Source organism: Piliocolobus tephrosceles, chromosome X (assembly GCF_002776525.5).
Source record: "Piliocolobus tephrosceles isolate RC106 chromosome X, ASM277652v3, whole genome shotgun sequence".
Lineage (NCBI taxonomy): Eukaryota > Metazoa > Chordata > Mammalia > Primates > Cercopithecidae > Piliocolobus > Piliocolobus tephrosceles.
The window spans coordinates 82,966,998-82,990,314 of record NC_045455.1 but is presented as its reverse complement, the minus strand read 5'-3'; the positions used below and the strand labels follow the sequence as shown (position 1 = coordinate 82,990,314).

General features: G+C 40.0%; 1 protein-coding gene across 3 annotated transcripts in view; it reads right to left on the bottom strand.

The window, feature by feature from the left end:
• STARD13 (StAR related lipid transfer domain containing 13) overlaps window positions 1–23,317 on the bottom strand; it is a 551,493-nt gene that overhangs the window by 55,042 nt on the left and 473,134 nt on the right. For all 3 annotated transcript variants that reach the window (XM_023208808.3, XM_023208807.3, XM_023208809.3), the window contains 2 exons: window positions 13,039–13,110; window positions 10,824–10,905 (listed from right to left, as the gene is read on the bottom strand). In XM_023208808.3, coding sequence (XP_023064576.2) covers window positions 10,824–10,905; window positions 13,039–13,110 — 154 coding nt within the window. The remainder of the gene's footprint in view (window positions 1–10,823; window positions 10,906–13,038; window positions 13,111–23,317) is intronic.

Below are 23,317 nucleotides of genomic sequence, written 5' to 3'. Positions count from 1 at the left end.
CTAAATGTTAGCCATTAGCATCCGGCAAGGCAAGGCATTTTTTAAAACATTGCTAATGTTTTTAATAATGCAATATAAACACGTAAATATATATAGACAAGTGAATAACAAGAACATAAAGCCTCTCTCTTTCCCCTCAATCTCCTCCCTGATTTTGTATCTTCTCGCACATTCTTCCTGAAAGCTTAGGCATATAAAAGTCATCCTGAGTACCTGGTTGAAAAAGGTCACAAAAGAGGCCATTAAAAAATATATAAACTCATTTTTATACAAAGTAATAGATACTAGCAAAATCCCCTATATTTGAACCTATTATGTCTGTTCCTGACTACACCTCAAGTCTGTCCCCAAACTCTACAGACTAGTGAGGCAGGCAGCTAGCCAGGGAACAGATATGATTACTTGCAGGAAGCTAAAAGCAACACAAATAGGGCCAGACAGGTTAGTACAAGAACCCGCTTCCTAGTGGAAAGGAATGGTTACAACAGGCTGTACCAATACAGACAGACAGCAGCCATCCTGCTTTACGCACAGATAAGAATGTAACAAAGAAGAAACTGGCCACAATGGGTTAAATCCAAGGTATACATGCTACAATTAATTAGTATACATTTAAAAACACAAATTATGCAAATGAACGACTGCCAACCCTTGGCTGCATTACACCCCCATTACCATAAAATTTCCACGGGGAAGGGCATCCCACTTCTATCACGTAGCTAACGCTATGGCGGTTCCAGATTAACCATATTTAGTCAATGAAAGGGTGGCACTCCAATTCCGAAAACTGCCCATCAATTTCCTGGAAAACCCATTCCCTTAGTATAGAATATTCCATGCCTTCATTAAGCCTATTCATCTAGTACATCAGCCCTGGCCACGTTGGGCGTGGCTCCTTGTTTTCAGCATGTGCCCGTTCCTCTCTTGAGTATGTTCTTGCTTTTGCTCTGCAATAAATCTGCCACATTTTCACTTTGGTCTTGCTTTCAGGTTCTTTCGTGTGACAAAGACAAGAACCTGAAATGGCTCCACTGGCAACACTAGGATTGCAGTGGGGTTCATGGTGTGGGGTGGGGAAGGGGGAAGATGCCTTTTCTGTGCATTAATTTAGTTTTTTTTTAAAAACTAAAAGTTCAAACGAGCCCATCCAAATGTCACGCGTTCTTGTCTGGGTAATTCCTACTGCCATTTATTAGCTGTTAGTGAGCACATTATTCTACCCCTCTGTTTCTCAGTTTCCTCCTCTGTAAAGGGGGAATAATGTTAAGAGCCCATCTTTACAGACAAGAATGCTGAAGAGCTTAAAATAAAAAGGAGCCTATCTTATAGTGCTACCATGAGAATTTAATGAGTAAATATTTGTAATATGCTTAAATGCAGTGCCTGGTATGTAATGAGCACTTTGTAAGCTTTTTAAATAAATAAAATAACTATTTATTGGGATCTGCATTTATTTATAGACTCAAGATTTTAAAGGTGGAAGTGACTGTGGTGATCATGTAACCCCCACATCCTTCTCCCAGTGACTTGCCCAAGGGCTCAGTTAATTGTCACTTATTATTTATTATATGATACAATAATTTGAAATGTAATACTGTACATTATCTGTGATATTCTAAAAGGAAAACTATTTAAAATATATTATCAATATTCCTACTTTATCTAATATTATTTATGTTATTTAACATACTCAAATCAAGTATGGGCCTTTGTGTGTATAGATAAATTGTAGATACCATTTTTGTCAACACTACCTTCCAATCCCCACCCCTGCCCCATGTGAAAATCATTATTCATTATCCTTTTAAATATTAAGGGCAATGATAGGTATACTGTATAATCCTAACCAATTCCTTAGCTCTAGCAAACAAGGTGAATGCCCTTGTTTTGCATGTGCTATAATTAATTAGTATTTATTAAAAAACACAAATTATGCAAAGGGGTTACTGGCTTAACCCTAAATTAGAAATTCAGACATGGCCAGGCATGGTGGCTCATGCCTGTAATCCTAGCATTTTGTGAGGCTGAGGCGGGTGAATCACTTCAGGTCACAAGTTCGAAACCAGCCGGGCCAACATGGTGAAACCCCATCTCTAATAAAAATACAAAAAATTTAGCCGGGCGTGGTGGTGGGTGCCTATAATCCCAGATAATTGGGAGGCTGAGGCAGTAGAAGTGCTTGAACCTGTGAGGTGGAGGTTGCAGTGAGCTGAGAATGCACCACTGCACTCCAGCCTGGGTGACAGAGTGAGACTCTGTCTAAAAATAAACAACAACAAAAAAGAAATTCAGAGATCATCTTGAGCATCAAGGCCATATGTCAGCTGCCTGAGCAAATACTGCAAACCAAAATGTGAATTTAACATAGTACTTCTCCTTTAAAATAGTTCATTCAGGAGCTTTGGTTTACTGCAATTTGTACTAAAGGTTACAAACTCTGTAAACTATTTTAACACCTTGACTATCCCTACATTCTGATAAAGTTACTGTTTCAATGAGCTCACCTAGGTACTTAGATTTGCAAGTAGCTTCTCATAACTCACAGGAGAAAATGTTTTTCAATTAAGAATTCAATAAAAAAACATCAGAATACAATTACAGTTGTGGTTGTCACAATAATAAAAATGCACTTTCCTGACTTGCAGGGACAAACATGTATGGAGCGTCTACTATGCAGCCTTGCTGGAGCGACAGTGAGACATGGTTGTCATTCTGGAGGTCACACCTTCTGCAAAAGACAGCAAACCTGTCTAGTTTCTGGGACCTAAAATGAGAGCTAGAGAGAAAGAGAGAGAGAGAGAGAGCAAGAGAAAGCTACACATTTACATATTCAGAGCCTCAGAGCCAGGCCTTGGTCCTCCCTGCCAGACACATCCTTAGTACAATATATATTTCCAAACCAATCAAAAAGGTAACACTGTTTAAAGACTCTTCAAGAGCACATTGGGACCTAGGGCATTCACTGTCTACACAGGAGAGATGCTTGCAGAAAACCAAAGGTGAGTGAAATTCTTGTCATGGCTAACACTTGCGGGAGCTCTTCGACTCTCCCGTCTTCATCTGTCTACCTGGCAGAAGCTGCCTGCCCTCCGGCTGTGGTTCGGTTTATGATCTGCATTAGCTCAGTATTTCAAATACGTACATGAAATGTACAGCCCAAAAAGCTTTAAAAATAAAACAAGAGACCAGCTCTATCTCTGTGTCTTTGCTGCACAAGGAAGAAAACAAAGAAAATCACAACCCCTTACTGCTATCTTGGCATCCATCATGACTTACCATGTGAGTGGCTGAGGGTCTAATTAACCACTCATCAATCTCAAAGTTTTAAAAGCGCTGCCATGCCCCTGGGACTGGAGATCTTCCTTCTGCCTGCTTTCTGCTATTTGCAAAGCTGGAAATCTGTGTCTTGGTGGATCTCAAGAGGAAGGGAAAGAAACTCCACACTTGTTTGTAGCCAACCCACCTCCATCTGTCTACCTCCTCTGCTTCTTCCTTTGATCCACCCTGGGTATGACTACTCCTTTGGCCTCTGTTCTACCCACAGCTCCTACGCCCCGAGAATCTCAGTTCGCACACCTCCAGCCAAATGTTTTTCTTACTTCGTAATATTTTTGGAGACATAGCTGCCATAGGAATTATTCCAGTTATAACAACTTCCTGCCACTCTAACCATTTTTACACAAGCCGGGCCCTTATCAGGAGCTCTGTGGTGTCTAGCATTGCATCCCTATTCCACGGTGATGTGGTAATGCCTTTGGGGGTATATAAGTATGAATCCTGCTACGGGCTATATCATGACAGGTCATGTGCTCTACAAGAGAAGACTTCCTGATTTTTCTAGATGACACTAGTATTATCATTCTGAAGTTTATATCTCTAAATGATTTCACATTAATTGTATTTGCTCATCCCTATGATATATCTGAAAGATATTTTCTGTTGTTAAAGCATAGACTTTGGCCGGGCGCGGTGGCTCAAGCCTGTAATCCCAGCACTTTGGGAGGCCGAGACGGGCGGATCACGAGGTCAGGAGATCGAGACCATCCTGGCTAACACGGTGAAACCCCGTCTCTACTAAAAATACAAAAAATTAGCCGGGCGAGGTGGCGGCGCCTGTAGTCCCAGCTACTCGGGAGGCTGAGGCAGGAGAATGGCGGGAACCCGGGAGGCGGGGCTTGCAGTGAGCTGAGATCTGGCCACTGCACTCCAGCCTGGGCGACAGAGCGAGACTCTGTCTCAAAAAAAAAAAAAAAAAAAAAAAGCATAGACTTTGATGAAAGGCCCATAACGTCGTCGAGCATCTCAGATCACACGCAGCAGTGAGTGGATAAGGATCCATCACCCACATGTTTGAGATTCAAAGCTTGGCCTGCTAAGCCACCTATATTATCCTGTAAATAGAACCGCATAATCAGAGATAATCTTTGTCCTTGCAATCCTGATTTTAAAATATGTAATAGAATTTTCATTCTTGGTTTAAAATGTAATTTTTCATTAACATTTTAGACATAAAATCTTCAGGAAACTACTACAAAGCTACTAGAACGCATGAGTGAGTTTTAGAAAGATTGCAGGATACGAAGACAAGATACAAAAAATTGTATACTATCAATGGGCAATGAAGACAAACATTAAAATGCAATCATTTACATTAACACCATGAACATGAAATTCTTAAGATACTATCAATGTGAACCACGCATATGCTTGAAACTACAAATCACTCTTGAAAAAATCAAAGGAGACCAAATAGAGATATATACTGTGTTTATTAACACAAAGACTAAATATTGTTGAAATACAAGTTCTCCACAAACTGACACACAGATTCCACAAATCCAAATCAAAACCCCTTTAGGATTTTTAAAATAAATATTGATAAACTGTTTGTAAAAGTTATACGGAAAGTCAGAGGCACTAGAATAGCCAAAGCAGACAAAGAAGAACAAAGTTAAAGAACTAAGACTATTGCATTCCAGGACTTAACCTAAGTAATCAAGGCAGTGTCACACTGATGAAAGAACAGACACATAGATAAATGGGGGCAGAATAGAGAGTCTAGAAATAGACTTACACATACATGGTCAAAGGCAATTCAGTAAAGACAGTATAGTTTTTTCAATATTGATCTGAAATGATGGGACATTGATATGCAAAAAGTAAATCTTGACTCATATCTTGTACTTTCTACAAAAATGAACTAAAAATGGGTCATAGACCTAAATATAAAACACAAATCTATGAAATTTCCAGAAGAAAACATAGGGTAAATAGTTGTGACCTTATGTTAGCTAAAGATTTCTTAGATATGACATTAAAAGCATAAATAAAAATAGGTAAAGTTGGATTTCAGAAAAATGAAAAATTTTTGTTCTGTGAAAGACACTGTTAAGTGACTGAAAATGCAAGGTACAGCCTGGCAGAAAAATATTTACAAAACACATTTCTGACAAAGGACTCGTATCTAGGACATATCCAAACTCTCAAAACTCAAATAATAAGAAAAACAATATAATTAAAAATGGTCAAAAGAGTTGAATACATATTTTATAAAAGAAGATGCATGGATGGTAAATAAGCACATGTTCAATGTTATTAGTCATTAAGAAAGTGCAAATGAGTTAATACCAGATACCTATTAAAATGTCTAAAAGCAAAACAAAAACTGACAATACTAAGATGTGGAGCAGTAAGGACTCTCATACATCGTCAGTGGTAGTACAAGATAGTATTTCATTTTGGAAAAATTTGGTGGTTCATTAAAAAGTTAAAACAAACTTATCATATAGACCCCATGATCCCATTCCTAGGATTTTACATCAAAGAAATGAAAACTTAAATGCTCATACAAAAACTTGAATATGAATGTTTAGAGTGGGTTTATAATCACCCAAACTGGCAACAACCCAAATGTTCTTCAACTGGCAAATGGATAAACAAATGTAGGACATCCAAACAATGGAAGACTATTCAGAAATAGAAAGCAATGAACTATTAAAACACATAGCAACATAAATGACTTTTTATTATTTTATAACAAGTGAAAGAAGCCATACTAAAAAGGCTACATGCTTTCATGTATGATATTTGAAATTTGATTTTGATTTCATTTGTATGATATTTTGGCAAACTATAGGTACAAAAAACAAATGAGTCATTGCCAGAATTTGGGAGTAGGAGTAGAAGCTGCTAACAAGAGGAATGGGGGAATTTTGGGAGTGATGAAAGTGCTTTATGTCTTTTTTTTTTTCTTTTTTGAGAGAGTCCTGCTCTATTACCTAGGCTGGAGTGCAGTGGCACAACTTGGCTCACTGCAACCTCTGCCTCTTGGGCTCAAGCAATCCTCCCATCCCAGCCTCCCAAGCAGCTGGAACTACAGATGTGTGCCACCATGCCCAGCTAATTTTTGTATTTTTGGAAGGGATGGTGTCTCACCATGTTGCCCAGGCTGGTCTCAAACTCCTGGGCCCAAGAGATCCACCCACCTCAGCTTCCCACAGTGTTGGGATTATAGGCATGAGCCACAACACCTGGTCTGCTCTATATCTTGAGTATGGTGGTGGTTATAACAACTTGGAGGCATTTGTCAAAGCTCAAAGACCTATTCACTGAAAATAGTCAATTTTGTTTTATATATATATATATATGTATTAGTCCATTTTCACACTGTTGATAAAGGCATACCTGAGACTGGAAAGAAAAAGAGGTTTAATTGGACTTACAGTTCCACATGGCTGGGGAGGCCTCAGGATCATGGCGGGAAGAAAAAGGCCCTTCTTACATGGTGGTGACAAGAGAAAATGAGGAAGATGCAAACGTGGAAACCCCTGATAAAACCATCCGATCTTGTGAGATTTATTCACTACCACAAGAACAGTATGGGGGAAACCACCCCCATGATTCAAATTATCTCCCACCAGCTCCCTCCTATAACACGTGGGAATTATGGGAATACAATTCAATTCAAGATGAGATTTGGGTGGGGACACAGGGCCAAACTATATCATTCCACCTCTTGCCCCTCCAAATCTCATGTCCTCACATTTCAAAACCAATCATGCCTTCCCAACAGTCCCCCAAAGTCTTAAGTCATTTCAGCATTAACCCAAAAGTCAATGGTCCAAAGTCTCATATGAGACAAGGCAAGTCCCTTCTGCCTATGAGCCTGTAAGATCAAAAGCAAGCCAGTTACTTCCTATATACAATGAGAGTACAGGTATTGGGTAAATACACCCATTTCAAATGGGAGAAATTGGTCAAAACAAAGGGGTTACAGGGACCATGCAAGTCCAAAATCCAGTGGGGTAGTCAAATTCTAAAGCTCCAAAATGATCTCCTTTGACTCCATGTCTTACATCCAGGTCACACTGATGCAAGAAGTAGGTTCTCATAGTCTGAGGCAGCTCCACCCCTATAGCTTTGGGGGTATAGCCCCCTTCCAGGCTGCTTTCATGGGCTGGCATTGAGTGTCTGGCTTTTCTAGTTGCACACTGCAAGCTGTCAGTGGATCTACCATTCTGGGGTCTGGAGGATGGTGGCTCTCTTCTCACAGCTCCACTAGGCAGTGCCCCAGTAGGGACTCTTTGGGGGCTCCAACCCCACACTTCCCTTCTGTATTGCCCCAGCAGAGGTCTTCCAGGAGGGCCCCACCCCTGCAGCAAACTTTGCCTGGGCATCCAGGTGTTTCCATATATCTTCTGCAATCTAGGGGGAGGTTCCCAAACCTCAACTCTTGACTTCTGTGCACCTGCAGGCTCAACACCATGTGGAAGCTGCCCAGGTTTGGGGCTTGCACCCTCTGAAACCATGGGACAAGCTGTACCTTGGCCCCTTCCTTTTAGCAATGGCTGGAGCAGCCAAGACACTGGGCAGCAAGTTCCTAGGCTGCAAACAGATGAGGACCCTTGGCCTGGCCCATGAAACCAGTTTCTCCTCCTAGGCTTCCAGGTCTATGATGGGAGGGGCTGCAGTGAAGACCTACAACATGTCCTGGAGACATTTTCCCCATTGTCTTGGGGATTACCATTTGGCTCCTTGTTACTTATGCAAGTATCTTCAGCCAGCTTGAATTTCTCCTCAAAAAATATGTTTTTCTTTTCTACTGCATTGTCAGGCTGCAAATTTTCTGAACTTTTATGCTCTGTTTCCTTTTTAAAATGGAATGCCTTTAACAGCACCCAAGTCACCTCTTGAATGCTTTCTTTGCTGCTTAGAAATTTCTTCTGCCAGATACCCTAAATCATCTCTCTCAAGTTCAAAGTTCCACAAATCTCTAGGGCAGGGGCAAAATGCCACCAGTCTCTTTGCTAAAACATAACAAGAGTCACCTTTGCTCCTGTTCCCAACAAGTTCCTCATCTCCATCTGAGACCACCTCAACCTGGACCTGATTGTCCACATAACTATTGGAATTTTTTTCAAAGCCATTCAACAAGTTTCTAGGAGGTTCCAAACTTTCCCACATTTTCCTGTCTTCTTCTGAGCCCTCCACACTGTTCCAACCTCTGCTTGATACCCAGTTCCAAAGCTGCTTCCACATTTTCAGGTGTCTTTTTAGAAACACCCCACTCCTAGTACCAAGTTACTGTATTAGTCCATTTTCACACTGCTGATAAAGAAATAACCGAGATAGGGAAGAAAAAGAGGTTTAATTGGACTTACAGTTCCACTGACTGGGGAGGTCTCAGAATCATGGCGGTAGGCAAAAGGCCCTTCTTACATGGTGGTGGCAAGAGAAAATGAGGAAGATGCAAAAGCAGAAAGACCTGATAAAACCATCAGATCTCATGAGACATATTCACTACCATAAGAACAGTATGGAGGAAACTGCCCCCATGATTCAAAGTATCTCCCACAGGGTCCCTCCCATAACACGTGGGAATTATGGGAATATAATTCAAGATAAGATCTGGGTGGGGACACAGAGCCAAACCATATCAATATGTTATACTTCAGCTGGTCTCTGTGGCTCACACCTGTAATCCCAGCACTTTGGGAGGCTGAGGCGAGTGGATCACTTGAGGCCAGGAGGAGTTTGAGAGCAGCCTGGCCAACATGATGAAACCACATCTCCACTAAAAATACAAAAAGTAGCCAGGTGTGGTGGCATATGCCTGTAGTCCCAGCTACTCCAGAGGCTGTGGCAGGAACCATTTGAACCCAGGAGGCAAAGGTTGCAGTGAACTGAGATTGCACTACTACACTCCAGCCTGGGTGACAGAGCAAGACTCTGTCTCAAAAAAAAAAAAAAAAAAGTTATACCTCAACTTAACGAAAATATAAATTTCAAAAATTCAATGGGAAAAAGATAAGTAATATATAATTTTTCAAATATTAAAAGACGCTAACTAGCAAAAAAATACGTGGTTAAAACTGACAGAGAAAACTCAGGACGAAGTGCTGGCTGCAAGGCTCTGAGTAGAGTGAATGCTTATGAGGAGGAATCTGCTCTTGCTCAGTGTGTACCTTAGACATGCAGAAGACGAAACACTGATTTTCCAGTTCATTACCTTTACAGAATCACAACCAAATCATCCATTCACTTCGTAAGCTCTCATAAATGGCATTTTGAGATTGTTTGTTTTCTCATCTAAATAGCTTGGTCCTGTCATTTATGATTTGAAGAGTTCTTTGCTCTTCCACCCCCGTAAGCAAACCCATAGTATTATTTTCTTGAACATTCAGAGATCATTTCTTAACACAAATTATTTTCTCTTCATATAGAAAACACAGAGTGACTGGTTTGTAGCACAAAAATATATATGTATATATATGTGTCTGAAGATTCAGCAAGCCTAGGATTAGGTAATTTACACACTATTTAACGTGCGCTGATCTCTCCTGTCTTCATAAGTTTTGCTAACCATTACTTTCCCTTCAAACTACTAGCTTATCTATGTCAAATGCAGAATATACTAGAAAGAGCATTAGATTTAGCATTAGGAGTACTGTTTTAAGGTCATTTTGGCCCTAAACTAGCTGTATGGCCTTGGTAAAATGACTCATCTCCCATAACCAATCCTTATCTTCAGCTCTGACCTCTCTTCAGGGCTTTAGTTATGAAACTTCAAATTCCTACAGACACATACCACCTCTCAGGCAGCATTTAATTCTTCAGGAATATAGCTTCTCCTGGATCTTTCATTATTACCAAAATTATAATTGTTATTTGTTCAGGTATTCATACCTCTTTTCTTCAACTGAGGGTCTTCAACAAGATTATACATTGTTTTAAGGGGGAGAAATTATCCATATATACATCTTTGTCTCCTTACACTATCAATCATAAAATAGTAGCTTAAATAGGCCAGTTTGTTGATACCATTACTTGAGTTTACACATACCAGTTTGAGGAGATAATCACTTGACTTAGCAAAAAATACAGCCAAGTTTGACATACTTGCAGTTTTTCAGAGTCTTCCCTGACCACACATGCTGAGCCTGCTCATGCTGCTTCCCTCCACTGACCCATCCACGCCCCCCAATCATCGTCTACATCCCCATGTCGTTTTAGCTTATCCACGGCATTTACACTCTCTGAAATACCATTTTCCCCTCCTTCTTTCTTTCTCTCACTCCCTCTCTCTCCTTTCTCTGTCTTTTTCCTAATCTATTGTCCAAAGGCCGCTACTAGGATGTAAGTTCCATGAAAACACAAACTGATCATGCTCATTAAAAGTAGTACATTTAGAACCTGCACCCCGGTCAGGTACACGGTAGGTACTCAATGAATACCTGCCGAATAGCTGAACTCGCCCTTTAGTATAGTGATGCCTGTTGTAGACTGAAGAGTGGAAACAAACAAAAATACTTCACATGGTTTACCTGCAAAGAGGTTCTACAAGGTCCTTTTCAAGAAAATCATGATCATTCTTGACAGCCACAATGTTGATGGGAAATTGTGAATCTGTGAGAGAGAAAGAGAGGCAAAGAAGTTGATGTACTTTGTTTTACCACCCGAATGAACACCAACATATTCAGACCTTCAAGGTCTGTAAAAGCCACTGATTTTAATAGCAGTGACTGCCCATTGTCATTGTTGGGAATATTTAAGAGAGCAAACAATTGCTATCACTGTAAATGCTTTTAGGAGTACAATATAGGTGCAAAATATGAGGATAGTCAAGTGCTTGACCTTGGATGGGATTGAACACTAAGTGCCTGCGTTTTTCTAGCTCATGCTTATCACAGTCATAGGCGGATGTGGCCTCAGAGAAGAGCTTTTGCACTTTCACCATCCATCTAACATGTAGGTTACTGGCATCTGTCTTGATGGTTTCATGAAATACTTAATTTGGCAGATTGTTTTTCCTTCAAAAAGGAAATTTCCAAAAATACCCAACGTTCTATCGTCTGAAATTTTTTTTTAGTAGCAAAATCTTTATCACTCTGGAGTATCAGCAAAATACTCAACTTGATTCTATCCAAAAAGAATAATTCGAACACTACTTCTCTCCAATAGACAATTCATGCCAGCTTTGAAGGTCACAGGCAAAATTTAGAACACAGTGTTAATTCTGGGTACCTCGTTCATGGAGGCAGCAATCTGCAGCTCACTGGAATAGAGGGCATAGCCAAGTCTAACAATGCTGAGTCACTATCATTGTCTTGCCACTTTTTCCTTTATCTCATCTTGTATTTTGTGCTGTCTACACCTTGCCAATCATGATAAATCTAAGGGCATCTAAATCTTAGCATGAGTTGGAAACAGAAATAATACCCCGTCTGGTGAAAAAAATCATGTGAGTGACTTGCAGATGGTTCCAGAATGAAGCTGTCTTGCTCGGCTAGTGAGGGAGGGAGGGAGATACTTGTGATTTTTTTCACAGAAGGCTGCCTCTTGCCAGCTGTGCTCCTTGCTAGGGTCTGGTTTGAGGCTCCTCTCTCCTCCTGGGCTCTGGCACTCTCTTCCGTGGCCTGTCCCTTTGGGCTCACGGTAGTGACAGCTGTGCCACTACAAGCCCTGGGCTCTTGCACTGTGCACTGTTCCTCATGGCCACCCCCTGTCCTGCCTGCACCTTTGTAATGAGCACTGTTAGAAATAAATCCTCTGCCAATGATCTTGAGCCTGCCATCTGCTCACTGTTGGGGTCCTGACTAGTTCACTACTAGATAAGGACAATCCGAGAAGTAGTTAAAGTCTTGGTTATAATTTTAGATATAAGGAACATGAGTATGTCTGTTAACTCAATTAAAGAATCAACGAAAAGGCTGGGTGGTGGCCCATGCCTGTAATCTCAGCACTTTGGGAGGCCAAGGTGGGCAAATCACTTGAGGTCAGGAGCTCGAGACCAGGCTGACCAACATGGTGAAACCCCGTCTCTACTAAAAATACAAAAATTAGCCAGGCATGGTGGTGCGTGCCTGTAATCTCAACTACTTGGGAGGCTGAAGCAGGAAATTGCAGGAGGCGGAGGCTGCAGCAAGTAGAGATTGCACCACTGCACTCCAGCCTGGGGGGAAGAGGAGAAAAACCCAACTCAAAAAAAAAAAAAAAAAGAAAAAGAAAAAAAGAATCAATGAAAGGAAGTATAATGCTAGCAATAAAACACCTTACCTAAAACTCAGAAGAATAATATCTGATTCATGTTATATCTTCACATTTTTCATATAAAGTAAACAGAATTAAAGAGAAATCTCAGGACAGTTAATTTTGTGACTTCTAGGAAGTTTATTAACAGTGAATTCATTGTGATTTCAAGAAAAGTGAGAGTAGTAAAGGAAAAACAAGGAGAAAAAGAAGAAAGTGCAGAAAAGCTGCTGATGGCAGAATGCTGGAAAGAAAACACCGAGTTGGGGTTTGTGGTAAAGAGATGGGAATTAGTAGCGGGAAGCAGAAAGTAAAGCGGGCCTGGGAAGTGATACCCATTTCTAAATCGGTATCAGGATAACCCCTGGGCATAGCAAAAAGGCTGAGGGAAAAATAAAGCGAAACAAAATGGGCAAGAAAAAAATCTAGAAGTCAAAACACACCACAGGATACGTGTGGTTCATTTCAGATTTATTCTCTGTGTAACAGCGAAGGGAAGGGCTGACGTACCCTCATATAACTGAGCGTATTGCGGGAACCCGGCAGCACGGAGCCAGTCACATGCTTCTTTCGCCTCAATTTCTGAAAAACACAAGAGAGAGAAAATTGAGTCCCATAGCCGCACCCTAGTACTCTGTCTTCTTAATCATGGATACACTGGTGAGCTTTGTGCAAGTTATTGCAACGCAAAATTGTTCCAGGTAAGTCTGCATAAGTAGGCTTACCCAGGAGTGGGTGGAAAACGAGCGAGTAATACAAAGGTCCTTGTTATGTGTCTACTAAGATAATCTTCAATGTAGATCCATAAGTACGTGGATAATAACAAAACCACAGATAATAGAACACAAAGGCTGAGTCTCAGGCAGGGAAAAATGTCTCATTTATACACCAGGGAACCAGGGCACTAGGGGAAAAGAGGACATTCTTCTTTACAATTCTTTTTTTAAATGGATTTTTTTTTTTTAAGTTCCAAAGATTAGGCTAAAAACGTTTATTCAATATTCCTTTATTCTTTCACTCTTGGGATAATTTTAAGAAAGACTACAACTGGATTGACTATGAAAATGTATTTTCTCATGAAAAAAGGTATTACAAAAATCCAATGTATTATTGTTTTAAAAATTTCACTAATAGCCTTAATTCCCCATGCATTATAACAAGATGTTCATTAATGAAGCACACTGGAATGATTTCAAGCTGTAGAGTGCAGCATAGAAGAGGAAAGTTGATTATTTGGAATTGAGACTTCAGTTTGATGGACCTTCCAGAACCTCTGAGAGCCAAGCCCAAGAGGTTGATATGTCCCTTGGGCGACCATTTTTGGTGTGGATGCACCAACAGCCCACCAGACCACCTGCCTGGGGAAGCTGTGGAGTGAGATGGGAGGAGTCTACAGTATGTGAACCAGGTCACTTTTTGACCTTGTGAATCCTGGATCACTTCCCAACCACAACTCTCTTAGACAAATATGAATCCAAGGGGAAAGAAGTTCATCTGTTGAAAGTCCAGTTTCTCCAACCAAAATTAAACAGCCTATTATCACAAGTCTTTACCAAGGCCCTTTCCTCTGCTGTTAGGATGGGTCCCTGTCAGGTCATTGTATTTCCATTTACTATTATGTTAATTTTTCCCCGTAGCCAAAGCTGGAGTCTACAGGGTGTTCTTGGGATCTCTGCACAGAAATGATCTACACTAATATCACCCTGGGCCTGCGATTGTACCTCAACATTGAAAGCTCGGTGTCTGTGCAGTAAGATGTTTGATGTGCCAGAGCTATTTGGTATATGTTAGGAAAATAGACCAAAGGCCAGAACTTACTCAGGCATCACCAGGAAGAGCAAAACTCTACTGCCTAGTCCCATAGATCTGCTTAAATCTAGATTGAACTTTGTCATTAAATCCAGGGAAACAGAGCCTGTGGCGGCTCCTACCCCAGAATGCCTGCCTCTTTTGACATCCCCTAATCTACTGTTACTCCAGGGACTGACGATTCAAAAGCTTGAGATTTGTCTCTGGTGTGAGAATTTCCCACTTAAGTGTGACCAGCATGTTCCTACCATGTACCCATTCCTGCCATGGACACATGGTTCAGAAACATCCAGGGAACCAAGCTGGAAAGAAAAGCTATTGAAAGCATTTCTATCAGAAGGGGAGTTTCTGAGATCCATAACTGCCGTTCAAAACAGAGCTTCACTGAATTGTGCTGCATGGGCTAACTCCGGCTTTCCTCTGGGAAGGTACAAAAGGCAATTATTGCATTGCTCAAAAGTTCTATTTAGTACCCAATTGAGAGTCTGTATGTGAAGGTTTCTACTTTGATAACCACACAAATATTTCAGAGGAAATAGGAAAACACACTTTCTATCTGTAATGTGTGGAAAATGTGGTGAGTTGCTACTGAGTCATGGATAAAGTGCTGCCTAATAGATTTTCAAGCTTCAGATTTGCTTCCTGCTTCCATATAATACAGCGGGTAGTAACGAGAAAACACCTAATCTCTAGACATGCTTAAACCTAATTATGAGTCAGCAAGTCTTGGAGAGAAGCACTGAATACTGTATTTTCTCTTGGCACTACATGAATCTTATGTCTTTTTATGTTTCATTATTACCTTTACTACAATCAAAATGTAGTGTTCATCAAGAGACTCCCAGAGAGCCAGGCCATGAAGAACAAATGGGGAAGACCCGCAAGACATGGGCTCTGCAGCCTTGAAAGCTCAAAGACAGAGAGTGGGAAGTGATCTATGAAAGAGTTTGCACCCCTCCAGTCCAGGGAATGTGGTGAGCTCAGATCCTGAAGATGAAAAGGATAACTTGGTGGAGAAGAAGTGGGCAGCCAGGAATCCTTCTAGAAAACTCCCTTTGGAACATCGTGTGTTTTCACTCATTTGTGGGATCTAAAAATCAAAATAATTGAACCCATGGACACAGAGAGCAGAAGGATAGTTACCAGAGGCTGGGAAGGGTAGTGGGGGCTGGAGGGGAGGTGGGGATGGTTAACGGGTACAAAAAAATTTAGAAAGAATGAATAAGACCTACTATGTGATAGCACAACAGGGTGACTACAGTCAATAATAACTTATTTGTACATTCTTAAATAACTAAAAGAGTATAATTGCATTGTTTGTAACATAAAGAATAAATGCCCAAGGGGATGAATACCCCATTCTCCATGATGTAATGAGTTCACATTGCATGCCAGTATCAAAATATCTCATGTACCCCATAAATATATACACACACCTACTATGTCCCCACAAAAATTAAAAATTTTTAAATTTTAAAAGCAACACTCCGTTTGGAACTTAAAATTCTGGTTGAACAGTGGGATGGGGCTGAAGCTAGCCAGGGAAATTTTATTTAAAAGGCTCCTCGGATAATAACCGCATTGGGTTTTTTATGACAGCAACATGGATAATGAACTGAAATCCTATTCAGAAACAAACATGAATAACCAAATTTTAACCAGAACCCAGATAAATCAATCATTCAAATAAGTCGATTTTTTTTTTTTTTTTTTTTTTTTTTTACTGGGCCGGCACTTAAGGTTTTAGGCTTTGGGGTCAAATGACAACAAAACTGCAGTGAGTAAATATCATAAATTAGAAGCAGCCCTGTGCCAGCCATGGTGGGTGGCTCCTCGTGTAGCATCACTTCCTATACCCAACTTCCCATTCTATTTGCCCAAATGTCTCAAACACACACCCTCATTTCATATTCCCCCACCCTAGGCGCAGTCCCAACATCCTGATACCTCAATTTAAGAACAAAGCCAACTCTCATTTACCAGCTAGTAACAAAACAAACAAAATAATCTGGCATAATTCACCCCTATCAAATCTGAGTTTGCCCATCCAATTGAGGTGGGGAGAGATAAAAAAATGTCTTACAATTTGTATTAATTCTCCATGGTCCCTACTAACATCAACCAGCCAAATACTAATGCTTTTTCCCCAGGCCCTTCCAGTGGCCAAAATGACTGTGAGAATTAAAAAGGAATCATTATTGCCAGTGCCATCATTTCATAAAGATCTACCTAATGAGATTTCAATGACATTTGAGGAGAAAAGTGTGAAAGTCTCTTTTTTTTATGGTGCTCGTGCTAGCCAGCATAACATTATGTAAAAGCATGAAGGGCTATTAAAATCACATTTTGACAGTTTTATTTGTTAACCATTTGCTACCCTTACCTGCCCCTGTAGCAGCTCCAGGGCTGCAAGGCAAAGCATCAGCTCACTGCAACTCTTTCATGGAAAACCTGAGTGTGGAGTGAAACCAGAGAGTGGCCCTGGACACAAGGGCCCACCGATCTCTATGGAGGTTACTGTGCTACTTTGCTGGTGAAAATCCAATCCATTCAACTTGGTATTATGAAAGGATTTCAATGGAATTTTTCTAACGATTCTATGTAATAATTATTTCATTTTATTCTCTAGCAGGTATCTTTTTTTGCCTGTCCAACATCCTTCTCTACATCTTCTGATAACAGAACCTCTTTCTGTAAGGAGCCTCTTCTATATGGTTTATGTAGGGCTGATGCCTCTTGCCTCCAATTACACACCCTAGTCCTGTCACCACCACCCACATAAGGTGACCTGATTCTTAAGAGCACCCCATCCCTGTTAGTCTAAGGAGACCGAGGAGCTTTGGCACCTTTAATCAACAGTCATTTGGTGGGGGGGCTGAAATCAACTGGTTGAAAAGGGAGATATCCAGTATTTCCACTGGTAGCCTGGTCTAGCAAACCTTTTCACTCATTTACTCAGTAAGTTCAGTGGATGGTGTGGTGCTATGCGTGCTCTTCAGTCACATATCTGCAATTCCACTTAAGGCAAAGTCACTGGCTTTGCTTCAGTTGCCTTATACATGCTTAGAGCATGATGTGACCACTATCCTCAGACAGACCCAGCAGAGGGAAGCTCTCGCTAGCACCTGGGGAGCACCCACTGCCATGGGTATGAGAACAAAGGCACCGTGAAAACAAACCATGGCTGATGTGGGTTTTCAAAACATATTATCATGCTTCTTAATTATGCATGCCCAATGTTGAAAACATACTAATAGAGAAAGTCACAATGAATGAAAAAAGTCAACTCTTGCTCCATTATGAACACCTAATTTTATATGTTATCTGTCAAAACAATACTATGGTAATATCTTTGGTTGACTGCTTTTTTCACATAAGAATACATTGTGAATATTTTCTCATATAATGATATTATTTGTAAAAAATGGGAAATTTACTTTGTTTTGAGAATGATGCTTATTTTGTAAAGATTTGATTTTTGAATACTGCCAATTGCATTTCCCTGTAGGGAGATTATAACATCAAGGTAGTCAAGAGAAAATAGTTCAAGAGGACCTCACCAATGTAGACGGATGGTGGAGAAGGCTGGAAGTCTATGGGAGTTAAAAGAGATTTCTAAGCGATTTATTTAACATAGTCTCCTAGCTACAGACAGTCTATGGACAAGGCTCTGTAGGACCTCAGTCAAGTCAGGAAACATAGTGAGCACAGCAAATTTGCTGTCCAGGTTTGCAGGCCTCATCTCACGTTACAACCTCATTGTATTTTTAAGCTGGTGTGTCTAGCGTGCTTCTAGGGTGCTTGGGAATAGTGTGTTCTCTTAGCTAAGCATTTTAAGAACGTACACTTTGTTTTACGTTTTTCTCAGCATAGCAAATACTTTTTCCATAGCTCATTGACAGGTATTTGGTATCCTTTTTAAACGATCAAAAATTCAAATTAGGGCCAAATTAAAATTTATTATCATCAGAAAGGTAGCTGGCTAGAAAGAATCTGTTCTATTGTGGAAAGTTTATGAAATCATTACATACGAGCACACGTATTTAAGCTGTTCCTACAAATCTCCTTGAATTTCTATGGACAAACTGGCTCCAATTTAAGTAGGTGTTCTTTTTCAGATGCTCATTCAAAGTACTTAAGAGAAGTAGGGAAAGGAGTGTGATCGTCGTGGGATTTAACAAAGTAGGCTTGAGAAGAGTGTTTTGTCTTTTCCTTTAAATTGGCCTATTTGGTGGGCACCCTGTTTCTAAAAGACTACGGGTACCAGCATAGCAGGATGACTCAACCACTGCAAGATGCCAGCAGTGGCTGCAATTAGCACTATTAAAGTATATCAAAGGTGTTAACATTTCAACGGGCTTGTGGTTCTTGGCTTAGAATAATTTATATGGCTAACTTTACTACTTCAGGAGAATGACTCCTTTGTCTTCAGACAGAATTTCTCTAGTGAAGTCCCTATTTATCGAAGGTGTATTTCTTTGGCAATACATTAAGCCAGTTTTGTTAAAATCATTGCCAGGGTATCCATCCCATCTATATATGGATACAAATGATGCAATCATTAATATTACATAGAACCATACACTACCACCATAATCCAGCCAGGAGGGCTTTATTAACCTCAATCACAGATACAGAAAGGAATGTCAGATTTTTAGTAGTAACAGACTTTGATTTACATCCCATGGCATGGCATCAGGATATACGTTTCTGCACTTCTAAAATTAAGTTATTTTGATATGTAAAAGACCTTAAATTATACCAAATATAATTTTTTCCCTAATATTCCTAACATTTTCTTTCCATGATTTTCTAAGTTACTAAGAGGAAGTAAAATAGAAGTTATTTGGAATGAATTTGAGATCATTAATCACTGAACATTCAAAATACTGGATCAACTTATAAACACCCACTTTATCTATCCATAATTCGAGGCAATCTTTTCCTTGATGTGCAATAAAATATCTGACTGTCAGCAAGTATATAACAATAGGGAGAGGAAACCTGGAAGACCTGTAGAGAGTGGTGACACCTACCTGTACTCAGTCAAGACAGAGACTCTCAGCTCTGTTTACATGGACTTCTTTTCCAAACGCAAGAATGAGAGACATGTTGAGACATAAAATTCCTTCACCACTTTCACACATAAGCCTTGCTTCCTAGGCCTTGAAATATCTTCTGGAAGCTGGATTCATAGTAAATCTAGTCACTTAATTCCTATTAGAGTAAAAGAAGATCGAGCAAATTCTCTACCTAAGTAGAGAATAAACCTAAGTAGGTTTATTCCTAGTCACTCAAGGGTTATTTTTAATCAGTCTTTTTCAGCCTGGTTGGGGAAACCATAGATATTATGACATATGACATATATGTAAATCAAATATATGATACATATTTACTGTTTACTTTTAATTAGCCTTAAATATATAATTAACACATATATAGTATATAGTCACATGCACTTATGCATTTTTTTCTTTGTATGCTCACAGTGACCCCCTGCCCTTTCCAGCTGCCATGTGCAGTGCTCCTGCAACTAGGAGGCATGCCCTTCCCACCTCACTTATGTCATGCTCGGTCATATGACCCATTTTGGCCAATTAAATGTGAACAGACATAACCTGTGCTAGTTTCAGAAAAACACCTCGAGAGCCATCCCCTAACCCAATCAGCTTTCCTGCTCTTTTCCCTTTACCATGAGGCTAAGGGATATTCCTTCAGCCTAGGTGTCGGAATGACGACACTGGGGACAGAGACACAGCAGACCAGCTGCTGACATGTAATATAAGCAATAAATACATTTGTTTTATGCCACTACAACTTGAGGGGCAATTTGTTCAAGTGGCATAATCTAGCAGAAGCTAATATAACACAGCTGCCAGCTATTCATTCTATAGATGAGGCATATGGAAGGCACTATGGACCTTTATCTCAACCTGAAACTGTTGTTGGATGTCTGTTATCGTGGTGTAGAGATGAACACAGTCTCAGTAATCATTTCTGCACCGAATTCTGCTTCTCTGCCTACAGTGCATGATCTACGTGAATTCCAAAAAATGTCGTAAACAATCCTCACATGCATCCACGTGTGTGAATGTGTGCTCATATACACATTTGCACCACAGAAAATAAAAGTTCAGTTGCAAGTGAATGAGGAAACTCATCAGAAATATATTTTCCATGCCTGTATTCCCCACAGTATTTAAAAAGAAAAAAACGTTTACAATCCCCAAACCCCAGTCAATCTCAGAGAAAAAGAAAGCAGAAAATAGATGCTCTCCCAGCCAAATAGTTTCTGACCAGATTGTTTTGAGTCAAGTTTTCCATGGAGCAGAGTAGTTCTTTATTCTCCTCTTTCATTTGGTACAGATTGTTCCAATCAGGCGCTTGTGGTATTTCTCAGGGAGGCTGCATGCATACATCCCCAGCTTTTTGAAGTTGTGGAGCCACTGCCTACCACTAAATCCCAAGAGATTCTTCAAGATGGAGTCACTTAAGCAACTGAAATGCAAGGCAGGGAACACAGAGTTGGCCAGACAATTAGAGAGAGCGTCATAATTGGCAAGCATTGGCCAAAACACCTCCATGTTGACCCACCAAGCCAGTAGAGTCTTCAGTAATCCTTCTTGGGACAAAGTGCATGGGATTCTGCAGATTGTCTCTCTCTCTAATTCAGTTTCTCCAGCTTCTGTAGGTCCAGGTTGCCGTCTTGATATTGGCTCTCAGAGCAGAGCTCCAACTTCCACAAAGTTGGCCAAATGACCAGTATCAGAAGGACCTTGGGTACTCACGCTATGTTGTGCTGATGATTTCTTGTGTGGGGAAGAGCAGTTGCTCTGGACAAATCCCACTACTACTAGGAAGATTTCTTAGCTTTTGACAGGCACTCTTCTATCCTACATTGCTTTAAGATTTTTCTTTTTTAAATGTTAAAAAAAATGCATATTTTTAGGGATGCAAACGCCACCTGTATCTGTTTTCAGACATTTCTGAATGTCTATGCTTGTAAGAGGTTATCTGCTGTTTGATTTGCTCAACTCTTTTTTAGCTCTCGGTACTCCAATTACCCAAGAAGATTTCACGATTCCAGGGAAAAACTTGCCATGTAGGCGAAAGAAGGAGCACAGATTCTGTTAGGATAAAGTCACTCCAAGACTCCTGCAGGCCCTTTTCAATTCCTTTGCTCCTTTTGGGGTTGACATGGCAAGATAGATACAGCTTGGCCGAAGCTTCTGACTCCCTTTGCAAGGCTTTCGGCATGTAACTTCTCAGCAACTGTCATATCTGGATCAATCAAAACTAGTTTTTGCTTAATTTAATTCCAGGAAAAGATTTCCACAGCTCAAGTATAATCCTATTATCTAAGTATACGCGAAAACTTGATATTCTATGTATTTTCTTAAAAAATTCCTTGGCACTGGCTCAGAGTGTAAATAAAATATTTACTGGGATTTTTCAACGTGTCTTTGCCAGTTTCCTGGAACCCTTTCTACTTGTCTGCTGAACGTAGGCAACGGCATTGGCGGTGTGAATGATTTTCTAAACATGCATCACTCATTCCAGGAATAAGGATTACATTCAAGACATGAAATGGTTACTAGGCTTACAGCTATCAATTGATTCATTTTACCCTATGCTCTTCAAGGCCAAAGATACTGCTGAGCTTAAAAGTTTGCTCTCTAAGGGATTTTTATTTGCAGTTCATTAATAGATACTGACAGCATATATTCCTTATAGAAGGAAATTTAAAATGAGTTCAGGTATTTGAAGTAGCTTTACTTGATTTGGGATGGAAGAGATGAAGCTCTTCACTGAAGACTTAAGAAACTTAATTCCTATGCTGCAACTCCCTTTTTTCATCAGGCACAGTGAGGCATCAATGCCTTGTATCATGCTACAATCTAAACACATGGCATACAGAGATTAAAGTTAATTGAGGCATCCCATAAACATGCCACAAATGTAATCCAAAAAATTAAAAGAGTTACATCAACTATAAAAATGTTTTAAAAGTTTAATATAATAGAAGTTTAAAAATTCCAGAATATTTAAAATTGTGTAGCAGATAACTTCAAATTTTAAAGAACTCTTTGGGCCTTCATAATTATTGTCACAAAATCTTAATTGAGGATCTTCATAGTTTGATGTTTTAACAAAGTTGGAAACAGCAGAAGTGCATGCTGTGTAAAGATACATCTATTTCTAAATGGAGGTCCAGGTGGCTACCTTGTCTAATATGAATAGAATTTAATTCCCTGGCTAGCTTTGGGGAATATGACAACTTTTGCTAATAAAGTCAGTATGATGGTCTTGGCTAATCTGCCTGCCAAATACTCACTGAATTCAGGTATAAAAAAGATCATTTTCCATAAGAACAGGTTTGAATAAGAGATAAAAGCGGCTTAAAATTCCTACTTAAGTGAAATCTAATTGTAAGAGTAGCAAAATCTAAACCCAAGATTTGAAAAACTTACACACACCCACTCAAATCAAGGCTAACGTACTGAGAGAAGGAAAAAACGCAAACCAAATCAGCCATTTAAAAATGCTACCAATCCTTTCATGACTAAAGTACCAGCAAACGGGCTCCATTGTAAGGTTTTGGTGAGGCTAGTTACACAATTCTGGCACACTGCAAGGCTGGCAAATCCGTCAAAGTCAACTCAAGGACCAGCTGAGCTAGGGATATCACTGCATTTTAGCAGCATTCATGTCAAACCATATGTTAAGCAAGAAGGCTGTCAAATGAAGGCACTATGCTTATTATTTGAAAATTAAATAAATGATTTCAATTTTCTGTTACTAAGCAAAGATATAAGCAAAAAGAAAACAAAAGTAATGGAGGAAGGGAGGAAGGAGGAAGAAAAGGGGGAGGGAGGAAGGAAGAAAGGAAAAAAGGAAGGAAAAAAGGAAGGAAGGAAGGAAGGGAAGGGAAGGGAAGGAAGGAAGGAAGGAAGGAAGGAAGGAAGGAAGGAAGGAAGGA